This window comes from Anolis carolinensis, chromosome 2, assembly GCF_035594765.1.
Source record: "Anolis carolinensis isolate JA03-04 chromosome 2, rAnoCar3.1.pri, whole genome shotgun sequence".
NCBI lineage: Eukaryota > Metazoa > Chordata > Lepidosauria > Squamata > Dactyloidae > Anolis > Anolis carolinensis.
Window position 1 is genome coordinate 297,249,668 of NC_085842.1, and position 12,855 is coordinate 297,262,522.

The 12,855-nt window shown below is 40.6% G+C and overlaps 1 protein-coding gene across 3 annotated transcripts in view; it reads left to right on the plus strand.

Annotated features, from left to right (window-relative positions):
* Positions 1–201: 201 nt before the first annotated feature.
* The window catches only part of arl15 (ADP ribosylation factor like GTPase 15), a 260,537-nt gene continuing 247,883 nt past the window's right edge, over positions 202–12,855 (plus strand). For all 3 annotated transcript variants that reach the window (XM_062972409.1, XM_062972410.1, XM_062972411.1), the window contains exon 1: positions 202–317. In XM_062972409.1, the coding sequence (XP_062828479.1) occupies positions 289–317 (29 nt within the window). In that variant the 5' untranslated portion in view covers positions 202–288. The remainder of the gene's footprint in view (positions 318–12,855) is intronic.

Sequence of the window (12,855 nt, forward strand, 5' to 3'; positions counted from 1 at the left end):
GGGCCCCACCACGTCGCCAGTTCGGCTAATCCAGGGCCGAGAAGCCGAGCGCAGAGAGGCCGCCCCCATCGATCGCGGCCCCGCTGAGAGAGAGAGAGAGAGAGATTGAGGCGAGAAACAGAGAGAGGAGGCCTTTCTTCCTCTTCTGCTTCTCTCCCGTCGGCTTCTGGGCCCCGCCTGCCCTCTGGCGCAGCTCCAGGCCTGGATCCCTCCCTCTCTTTCTCCGCCTCAGAAAGAAAGAAAGAGGCGGGGCGGGAAAAAAGGAAAGAAGAAAGAAAAGAAGGAGAGATGGGTGAATGGATAGAAGGCAGGCAGAGGTGACTATCATCCAGTGGTTCTCAGCCTTCCTAATTTCCAGACCCCTTAATACAGTTCCTCACGTTGTGATGAGCCCCCCCCCCCCCAACCATAAAATTATTTTCGTTACTACAGTAGAGTCTCACTTATCCAAACTAAACGGGCCGACAGATAAGCGAATATATTGGATCATAAAGAGGGATTAAGGAAAAGCCTATTAAACATCAAATTAGGTTATGATTTTACAAATTAAGCACCAAAACATCATGTTAGACAACAATTTTGACAGAAAAAGTGGTTCAATACGCAGTAATGCTATGCAGCAATTACTGTATTTACGAATTTAGCTCCAAAATATCACAATGAATTGAAAACATTGACTACAAAAATGCCTTGGATAATCCAGAACCTTGGATAAGCGAGTGTTGGATAAGTGAGACTCTACTGTACTTCATTTTGCTACTGTTAGGAATCGCAATGTAAATATCTCAGGCATGGGCAAACTCCGTTGTAGTTGCTGGGATTTATAGTTCACCAACAATCAAAGAGTATTCTGAACACCACCAATGATGGAATTGAACCAAACTTGGCACACAGAACTCCCATGACAAACAGAAAATACTGAAAGGGTTTGGTGGGCATCAGGGCCATATCTAGAAAATTTTGGTGAGGGGGACTTTTTAGCACATCATGAAGAGTACTTCTATAACGCAAAATAAATCAGGCTCCATTGATAAAATTATTTATTTATTTTATTTATTTACAGTATTTATATTCCACCCTTCTCACCCCGAAGGGGACTCAGGGCGGATCACATTACACATATAAGGCAAACATTCAATGCCATAACATAAAGCAGAGACAGAGACAGAAGCAGGCGCGGGCTGGCCTCGAACTCATGGCCACTTGGTTAGAATGATTTGTTGCAACTGGCTGCTAACCAGCCTGAACCAGAGCAGTGGACATTCAAGACAGATAAACTTCAGTGGACACTCATGGGGATTTGGTTAATCAGTTAAAATTTGTGAGTAAACCAGGTTTTTTTTAAAAACCTGAAAAATTTCAGTGGGGTTGAACCCCTCCCCCCCTCCCCCTTGGCTATAGCTCTTGGAGGCATTGATACTTCCACACAGCCAATATAACTCAGAATATCAAGACAGGTAACCCACAATATCTGCTTTGAACTTGATTATCTGAGTACACACTGCCACACTTCAGTTCAATGTGGATTTTATACAGCTGTGTGGAAGAGCCCAGGTAATGGAAAAGACACGTCCAATCCAAGTATGAGTTTTACTTACGGGGCAGCGATTTTGGATGGTAAAGTGTGACCAGAAGGAACAGAAATACAAACAATACAAGCAGGGAGAAGTGCTTCAAGATGTCATGTAAGGTTGGATAGTTATAAAGATAATCTTGCATAGGTGAGTGGGTTAACACATGTAATGAGATAAATAGTCATTGTTCCTATGCAAGTGTAGGAGATAAGAGTAATTTAGACATCCAAGCTGTAGCTTGTTTAAGACCTGTAGCTTGCATGTGACTTGTTGGGGAAAAAAGTAATGTTTGATAAAATGGAAGACAGTAGAAAAAGTGGGAGTTCATACTATGTGTGAATTGATTGAACTGAAACTATAGTCAAACTCGGGATCATAGTCCAACTCTCAGTCCATGCTGGCTTCTGTCATTTATAGGATTACCATAAGCCGAAGTTAACAAAAAGGCAAATAATAACAGCATATAGCAAAGAGGTTTACTGTAGGTGACAGTCTTAAGTCAAAGCTGTCACTCAAATTCTACTTTAGGGATGGGAAAAACACAGCCTGTGGGCCACATGTCATCCCTTGAAGTTTCTATGGCCACACAATGTTATTCTGTGTTCCCCAGTCACCAGCATTTGAAGGAGTTCAGGTTTATTTGCAAAAATAGTCAAAGTGGTCCACAATCCCTTCTGGAGTTTACTGGTCCATTTGTCCTCATTTACATTAGTCCTGAAGCAGCACATACATTTTGGGACAGGCAGCTCTTTTTTCCCCTCCTGGAATAGAAAGTGGCATTTGAACATGTGGCAAGGTGTTGGGAATGTGATGGGCCAATTTGGTTAACAATTCTTTCCAAATTTGAGAGTGGGCTGAGAGGCCAAATGTGAGCTGATGCAGCCCTCAACCCATGACAGTCTCCTCTGCTTTCTGACAAGACTGACATAAGCTCTATAGTAAGCAAGGAAGTGGGTAATTTTGACAGTCAGTTGCCAAATAGAGGAGTGGCTTAAAGAGCTAGGCATCTTTTGCTTGTAGAAGAGAAGGGCGAGAGGAGATACCGCCATGTATAAATATGTGAAAGAATGTCATAAGGAAGAGGGAGCAGGCTGGTTTTCTCCTGCCCTGAAGACTAGGATTCAGAGCAAAGGGTACATATTACAGGAAAAGAGATTGCTCCTCCTCTAGGATTTTCAAATATTTAAACATGGCTATCATCATGTCCCCTATCCACCTTTTCTTCATGGCTAAACAAACATACTCAGTTTTTAAAGCCATTCCACATAGGGCTTGGCTTCCAAACATGTGATCATTTTGGTCACTTTTCTCTGTACAGTATTATTACCTCCCACAATCTAGACCAGGGGGTCCTCAAACTTTTAAAACCGAGGGCCGGTCCACAATCCTTCAGACTGTTGAGGGGCCGGATTATCATTTGAAAAAAATACAATCAAATTCCGATGCACACTGCATATGTCTTATTTGTAGTGCAAAAACAGCAGCAACAACAACAACAACAACAACAACAACGAAAGAACAATACAATATTTAAAAATAAAAACAATTTTAACCAACATACATTTATAAGGATTTCAATGGGAAGTGTGGTCCTGCTTCTGGCCAATGAGATAGTCAAGTTAATTAGGGTTGTTGTTGTTGTTGTTGTGTGCCTTCAAGTCATTTCAGACTTTGGGTGAGCCTAAGTCTAAAATTTATTTATTATTTATTTACTGCATTTATCTACTACATTCGTATCACACCCTTCTCACCCCAAAGGGGACTCAGAGTGGCTTACAAATTATATGTACATACAATATATTATATTATTAGCATAGCACAATATTAGCATTATATATTACTATATTGAACTATACCACTATACTGTAATATTATTAGTAATATTATATGTAATATAGAATATATAATTAATATTATATGGTATTATTATTAGTGTTATATTGTATTACATTATAATATTATTATCAACATTATATGTATATACAATATATTATATTATAAAACTGAGGGCGGGGGCCAGGTAAATGACCTCAGAGGGCCGCATCCGGCCCCCGGGCCTTAGTTTGGGGACCCCTGATCTAGACACTATATTCCAAATCATAGAATAATAGAGTTGGAAGAGACCTCATGGACCATCCAGTCCAACCCCCTGCCAAGAAGCAGGAAATCGCATTCAAAGCACCCCTGACAGATGGCCATCCAGCCTCTGCTTAAGAGCCTCCAAAGAAGGAGCCTCCACCACACTCCGGGGCAGAAAGTTTCACTGCTGAACAGCTCTTAGAGTTAGGAAGTTCTTCCTGATGTTCAGGTGGAATCTTCTTTCCTGTAGTTTAAAGCCATTGTTCCGCGTCCTAGTCTCCAGGGCAGCAGAACACAAGCTTGCTTCCTCCTCCCTATGACTTCCCCTCACATATTTATACATGGCTATCATGTCTCCTCTCAGCCTTCTCTTCTGTATGCTAAACATGCCCAGCTCTTTAAGCCGCTCCTCATAGGGCTTGTTGTCACAGACAGAACGCCACCAGATAAGATTCAACACAGTTTATTAAAGTTACAGAACCAAAAACGCCCGTAAAAGACAAAGGGCTAGGCAAACACTTGCCTTTAGAGAAAAAGAAACTGAAAAAACGTTTCAAAAGATAAACCGGATTAAACTGGAGTTTAATCCGGGTTAAACCAAAAATGCTTACTTCAGCCTGGCACTATAAACAAACAAAAGCTGGTAAACAAGATTCAAAGAAACACAAATAACTGGCAGCAGATTCCTCTCTGCTATCCAAAAGCTGTGATTGAGTAACAAAGATGTTACTCCTCCGAGCAGCGAGCGAACTCCGGGTTCAAACACATCAATCAGGGCAGCAGCGGTCAGCGGGGTCTCAATCCGGTCCGAGGTCGAAAGCCAGGTTCTTCAGTTCACCAGTTCCACCGATAGCCACAGAAGGGATAGTCCGAGGTCGTAGTCAGTCAGTCAGTCAGTCAGTCAGTCCAGAGTAGGCAATTAGTGTCCGTCAAAAAGACGACGGAGGTCCAAGCTATTAAGATTAAGCACAAGTTGCACAAGAAAAGCCCACACAGTTCCTCCCGCCGTCTATGCCCAGTGTCCTTGGTAACTTACGTATTCAGCAAACGAATCACACCCGTCTTCAGGAAGTTCCCAACAAGAGCCCAAGCGTTCGTCCAGATTACCTTGCCCAACGCAATTAGCCCTGGATTCTAAACCCCATTTTATGCCAGTTACAACTCCTCATCGCTGTCAGCTGTTACCCTAATTCCAGGTGCCTCATCATCATCATCCTCATCAGAGCTAAAACACCTTTGACTACGCCCCACAGCATCCCCAGCTGTGGATCCTGTTCCATCCCTCCAGCTTGTCCACGAGTCTAATCCTGAAACCTGCCAATCGCCTCCCATACTATCATTGCCAGTGGCACCCAGATCCTCTCTTACACGAGTCCATTCCATGTCATCCTCCTCTGAGCTAACCATCTCTTCCTCCATTCCCTCGGTAAAACCCTCAAAGGAGTCTTCGTCAGTTGGTTCTGCAAATAAGTCCCGCAGCCGTTTCCTTTCTCGCTCCTCAAGAGAGTCTGACTCCCGAGGAGTCTTACGACCACGTCTCCCAGTATCGGAGCCATAAGGCTCAACCATAACACTTGTTCTCCAGACCCTTGATCATTTTAGTTGCCCTCCTCTGGACACATTCCAGCTTGTCAACATCTCCCTTCAATTGTGGTGCCCAGAATTGGACACAGTATTCCAGCTGTGGTCTGACCTAGGCAGAATAGAGGGGTAGCATGACTTCCCTAGATATAGACGCTTTACTCCTATTGATGCAGGCCAAAATCCCATTGGCTTTTTTAGCTGCTGTAGCACATTGTTGGCTCATGTTTAATTTGTTATCCACGAGGACCCCACGGTCTTTTCCACACGTACTGCTGTTGAGCCAGGCATCCCCCATTCTGTATCTTTGCATTCCATTTTTTTCGGTCTAAGTGGAGTATCTTGCATTTGTCCCTGTTTAACTTCATTTTGTTAGTTTCGGCCCATCTCTCTAGTCTGTTAAGATCGTTTTGAATTCTGCTCCTGTCTTCTGGAGTGTTAGCATATCTCTCCCAATCTGGGCCCAGGAAGGAACCCTGTGGCACTCCACTTGTGACTTCTTTCTGGGATGAAGACGCATTGGTGAGCACCCTTTGGGTTGGTTCGCTTAGCCAATTACAGATCCACCTAACTGTAGTTTTATCTAGCCCACATTTTACTAGTTTGTTTGCCAGAAGGTCGTGGGGGACTTTGTCGATGGCCTTACTGAATTCTAGGTACGCTACATCCACAGCGTTCCCTGTATCGACTCAGCTTGTAACTCTATCGAAAAAAGAGATCAGATTAGTCTGGCATGACTTATTTTTGGTAAATCCGTGTTGACTATTAGCAATGATTGCATTTGTTTCTAAGTATTTGCAGACCACTTCCTTTATGATCTTTTCCAGAATCTTGCCTGGTATCTATGTGAGGCTGACCAGACGGTAATTGTTTGGGTCGTTCTTTTTTCCCTTCTTGAAGATAGGGACCACATTCGCCCTCCTCCAATCTGCTGGGACTTCTTCCGTTCTCGAAGAGCTCTCAAAGTGATTGCTAGTGGTTCTGAAATAACTTCAGCTAGTTCCTTCAATACTCTTGAATGTAGTTGATCTGGCCCTGGGGACTTGAATTCATTTAGAGCAGCCAGGTGTTCCTGGACAACTTGTTTCCTTATTTGGGGTTGGATTTCCCCTAATCCTTCGTCCATTCCATGTTGCTGAGGTTGAAGACGACTTTCTTTTTGTGAGAAGACCAAGGCAAAGAAGGCATTAAGTAGTTCTGCCTTTTCCCTGTCCCCTGTCACCATCACCCCATGATGCAGCCTAGCTTTGTATTGGCCTTTTTAGCACCACACTGTTGATTTATGTTCAGCTTGTGGTCTACTAAGACTTCTACACCCCTTTCCTATGTACTGTTTTCAACTCAGGTGTCATCTAGCCTACGATTATTGCCTAATTGTAGTACCTCACATTCTCCCTGTTGAAATTGACTTGGTTGGATTCCATAGCATTGAGCATGGCAATTAAAGCAGGATCAAACTGCATTAATTCTCCAGTGTAGATGCACCTCCTGTAAGCCATAGACCAGTTCTCACAGACTTATAAACCCTGACCTCAAAGCTTGTTTTTCAATGGTGTGAGAACTGCTCTTATTTGAAGTAGGAGGGCTGTTCGTATTAACAACTCTTCCTCCCTTTTATTGACTGCTTTCATAGATTGTGACCTAGATTATGGGTCTAGTGACGTAGACTTTGACCCTGCTTCTGGCCTAATATTTTTATATGGAATCTGGACTCCATTCCTTACTTGTGCTCTGCTTCTGCGCTTTTCTTCTTTGATCTTTTTATCGGCTTAGAAATACAGGACATAGATTTACGAAAACATGTAACATGGGGTTTCACTTAGATACATTCCACAATTCTGTCCCATTTATACAAATTCATTATTAATCAAATAATGTTTTCTGTTTCGACTTTAAGACAACATTTTCTAAGAGGTTGATAATAGTTATATAGGTACAAAGAGATAATTTTCCAATTATTTTCTGAGACATAATCTATAGCAGTGGGTCCTCAGATGTTTTTGGCCTACAACTCCCAGAAATCCCAGCCAGTTTACCAGCTGTTACGATTTCTGGGAGTTGAAGGCCAAAAACATCTGGGGGGCCCAGCTTGAGAACCACTGGTTTGTGTTTCTTGTGATTATTAGGTTGTGTCTGACTGTCTGGATCCCCTTCTACACTGCCATATAAAACCCAGGTTATCTGCTTTTAATTGGATTATATGGCAGTGTAGACACATATAAATCAGTTCAAAGCAGATAATGTGGATTAAATGGCAGTGTAGAACCCCTGAGCGTAGTAACCATTGAGCCCTGCTATCTCCACTTGAACACTTTTCCCTTTTTTCATCACTACCTCTTTCGTCTTCCCTCCCCAGCCAATCTATTAATATCCTAGAGAAAACTATAATGGAACCAGACCATTCCTTTGATTTTGCTGTTATCACTGTTAGTGTGGTACCATTAGTGGTGGTCTTAAGATCCTTCTACACTGTCGTATACTCCAGATTATCAAAGCAGATAATCCAGATTATCTTCTTTGAACTGGATTATATGAGTCTACACTGCCATATAACCCAGTTCAAAGCAGATAATCTGGATTTTATATGGCAGTGTAGATGGGGCCTTAGACCTAGACTTTGGCCATATCTCACCCTAACCAAAACTAAACTAATTTTGAGGGGTTATTTTGGTTAACTTGCCTTCTATTTGTGGTAATAAACTGGAATGGGGGTTGTTTGTAATAACAGGGCTGTAATTCATTACTTTTTAGTGGGATAGGAAGGGATTGTGTGTCTGTTACCCATTACTGAATATCTATAATCATTCAGTCAGAGTAATTGGAGCGGTTGGGAAGAAAGACTTACATAGGTGGCTGCCTTATATTGCAGCTGGAGGCCCTTCCAAACAGGTCCTATATCCTGGGATCTGATACCTGCTTTTATTTTTATCCCAGATTATCTGGCAGTGGGGACTCATATAATCCAGTTTAAAGCAGAATACCTGGGATCAGATCCTGGGATATATAAGCCTGTCTGGAAGGGCCCAGGGAAGCCTTGCTTTGTAACCCACTTTGTATTTTTCTTAGGATTGTAACCATGCAACATCTGATATGGCCACTTGGGGGAAGTATATATCCTTTTTCTATATTTTCCAAAAGCACTAGCAACAGAAACAAACTGAACCAGTAATGGGTTACCTTTCAGGGCTGCAATAACTAATACCAACTTGTATTAGGTCACCCTCTGCTGTGAAGAACAATTCGATGTTCTGGTTTTTAAAGTAACTATAATGTTGTTTTTATCTTGTATTGCATTGTTTTTGAATCTCATTGTTTTAGTGGATTATGTGCATTGTATGCTATACTGTTGTCATATTCTTGTTGTAAGCTGCCCCGAGTCCCCGTGGGGAGATGGTGGCGGGGTATAAATAAAATTATTATGATGATGATTATTATTATTTAGTAATAAGTAAATGACAAGTTCATTTTAAAGAGTAACATTCCAAACTTTGATCTTCCCCTACAGCACAAATTTGCTATAAAGACTATAAAAGAGAGGAGAGTATATCACTCCCACATCCCCTTCTATGCCATTGATCTCTAGCCTTATGGCTAGTAAAACAGCATAAATATATGTTTATTTCTCAGACCCCATCAGACCATTTAATGTCGTTCCGAACCAGTACTGAAGAAAGTAGTTTTGTGTGCAGATGGTTACGTAGGAAATCCTAGCACCAGTTAGAGGCCTGGATGGTGATTACACAGGCCCCTTCCACACAGCTGTTTAAAATCCTCATTGAACTGGATTATATAGCAATGTGCACGCAGATAATCCAGTTCAAAGCAGATATTGTGGATTATCTGCCTTGATATTTTAGGTTATATTGCTGTGTGGAATGGCCCACAGACTACAGAGCACTGATGCACACAAAGGGCTTTATTTTGTGAGCTTGCTGTTTGGCTGCCAAAGTTTGAAGCTACCTCCGAACTGCATTAAATGATCAGTGTAGATGACGCCCAGGTTAGGTCTAATAATTATTTGTTTAGAGTCAACAGTGGAGTCTGAAGTTGGGGAAGGAAGAGTGAAATGAAGTATCTCCTGCCCAGTGGTATAGTAGTTGAAGCTTTGGGACTTTTTGATGAGAAGGGATAATGGTATAATCTGCCTTCCATTCAGGCCTCCCTGTTCCTTCTGAGTTTATCTCGAATTCTCACAGTAGATGCGTGAAACTGATTTTTTTAGGTGCTATTCCAGCCACACACTGTCAGCCACAGACAATGGCAAAGGTAAACACCCCTGAACAAATCTTGCCAAGAAAACCCTATGATATTTACCTTAGGGTCATCTTAAGTCATAAATAACTTGAAAATACACAACAACAGAAACATTTTTCTCCTTGTGTAAAGTATTTTTTGGTAGGGATGGGCTTCAATGAGCAATTAAATCCTTTAGTTTACAAGAAACTTGTTCCTGGTAGAAATGAAAACAATTACTGTATGTCTGTTTTGTTGATGTGGATCAACATAACTTCCTGCCTTTCTGGACTCTCCTGAGAGGGTGCCAGTGTGGTTAAGCACCTGCATGTCCAACTTTACCACTTCTTCAACCACATACCAATCTTTGTTGGTATGTCACTGCTGTGCAGGTTCCTGGGCAGATCTAGTTAATGGACCTGGATTGGGACTATCTGAGAGAATTATGTCAGATTGGATTGGATTTACAGAATTTCTCTTCCATCCTGGATAGCTTTGTATTGTTATTTAGGTGGCAAGGGTTGAACATTGGCGGTGCAGGTTATTTATTCTGACTGTTGGCAAATATGTTTTAACAAAACAATGAAAACACCAAATATGTTGTATTAAAGCATTCACCATCATCACAATACAACTGAAGCTGGTACAAAGCTGAGTACAATGAAAGTAATAGCAAAATAATGATCATTTAGTAAATTTCCTGAAAGGAAATTAATTAATTAATTATCATAATAATCTAATATTTGCCTGATTATTTCAAGGTGGAGGGCTCACTGTTCCTAACAAGTTTTATTGAGTCCGCCTTCACTCACATCCCTTGTACATTTGGGGGTTTGAATCCCAGACTTAATAGAGAGCTTTGTTGTCAACCTGTTGTTGATTTTGCTGCATTTCACCCTGTTCTGTTGAAATTTATCTTTGTCACTAGAGGTCAGGAGAGAGCTATTAACAATGCAGTCCTGACATGGGATAAGCAGAACTGTAGATATACCATATTAGCAATATGCAAGAAAACTAGATTTGAAGGATCACAGCTGTAAGTGGATAATATGTTTATAATCTGATTCCTTGCTTAAAGAAAATGTTTCTTGTAATAGCAACATGCTAGAAAAAAAGGCCCATTTTGACACTCCTTTGGTTAGGGAAAGGACCAGCTCAAAAATTACATGCAGCACCCAAGTCACAGGGTGGCTACTAATCTGCTTTTCCTCCAAAGAAATTGAACTAACTTATTCCATCCTCCTTCCCTCTCTCCTTCCTTCCTTCCTTCCTTCCTTCCTTCCTTCCTTCCTTCCTTCCTTCCTTCCTTCCTTCCTTCCTTCCTGGAGAATCAGAGTAGACTTTCAATCTATCACTGCTATGTTTTGAAAGTTTTAAAATACTCTCTCCCTAATTAAAATGGTAGCAACAACTCCTAATACAGTGGTTCTCAACCTGTGGGTCCCCAGATGTTTTGGCCTTCTACTCCCAGAAATCCTAACAGCTGGTAAACTGGCTGGGATTTCTGGGAGTTGTAGGCCAAAACACCGGGGCACTCAAAGGTTGTCCTAATATGTAATATCACTAGAGGGCAGTGGGTGGTTTTGAAAAATACTTCAGAGATAAAAAGGATTTTTAATAACATGATTTACAGTGTTATGAGGGATCTGAAATATAAAGGACTTGTTTATGAGGGATACAGTCAGAATTGCTGTCTTTTTCAAATCTGAAATGAACCTTGTAAAGAAAGATCCCAGTAACATTATTAGAAGTGCTTGATATGGAAACGGGCGACACAAGATCTTTCTTTACATGTCAAAAGGTTATGAGATGATGGAAATATTTAAGTAGAAATACGTTTTTCTTGTTCAAGGAAAGAATCAGAGTTCTCATCTCTAGCATTTCTTTTTATTTTACTTATATTTCAATTTTGCTTTGATAATAACAGCCACAGCTGTTTCCAAGTATGGCTTGCTGCAACGGAAAGAGTTGGCGTTTATAGACAATTCTTTTGAATGCTAACAGCAATTCTGAAGCAACATTTTTCATTAAATCAGAAAATCCTTCTTCCTTTTCACCACAGTTCTGTGCCTATTGGCTTGCTCTCTTGCAGCTGCATTTCTAGAAAGTGCCATGCAAATTAAAGAGATCACTTAGCATCAGGCACAATTTGGCTGTCAATGTAAGAGGAATCTGAAACCCACCTGCTCCATTTGTACTCTCTGAAATGTCTAAAGATGGGATTGTGAGTCTTAACAAATAAAGATGTTTTGATTACGGTGATGGTAATACCTGTATTTCCTCAAAAATAAAACCAGAACTTGTATTAATTTTTGCTCCAAAAGGTGCATTAGGGCTTATTTTCAGGGGATGCCATGTAAAACTTATCTACATTTATTCCTGCACAACAATCTACATTTATTCATGTACAGTCATGCCATCTTCTGGAACATCATAATAACTCTCCAGATCCCAAATTCTGACCTAAATTTCTTGTGACTCCATTTCCTGCAGAGCCATTAACCTCAATCTCTCATTTCCAGCAATAAAGCTCTCTTTAAATGAGCACTTCTTTTCCATGTAGCCTGCTCGTAGTTCATTAGCAACACAGATATCAGTGATTAAGTATGTCCGTTACAACACATGATGTATTGAATTACAACGATTCATATTAGACACAATCACATGTGTTCATTATCAAGTGTGCACATTATTTGTGTGTTGCGTCTGTACAATTGGTCATTCCCCAATAAGTCTATAATTCATCTATTTACATAAGCATTGACCTCTTCTCCAAAGGCACCCACTTGGGTATTTACAAATACTTAATTATAAATGATATTATTATTTATTTTAAGTATTAATAATAATATTATATATTATTACATATTATTTTTTTTTAATTCAATATGTCTCTTATGTGTTAAAATGAAAGTACTAAATGAATCCTCTGGCTGGTTATCTTAACTGGGGCTTATTTTGGGGATAGTGCTTATTTTTTGGTTAGGTCTTATTTTCGGGGAAATAGGGTATATGCAAGTATATCTTCAGTATGCACCCTCAGTTTGCTTTCATTCTATAGCAAGCAAGGGATTGAACTGTAACTCAGCTTTTTTTTAATCGTTGGCTTATGTTGGCAACAGCTAATAGAAGCTAAAGTTTCAGTACCATCTGGAAAGTCAGAAGTTCCCAATTCTTACTATAAATCTTTCCAGTTCCCACTGTGCATTGTGGAAGGTGAGTTGTTTAGTTCCAGTAGCATGTTTTAGAACATTGAAAGAATGTTAAAACTATCACCTTGGAAACCATATGAGTTCTGCAGGTATTATTTCAAACTTGGATACACTGGCCAAAACACATTTTGGTGCCTTAAATTTTAGCCCAGGGTATATTTGACCCGCTGATTCCA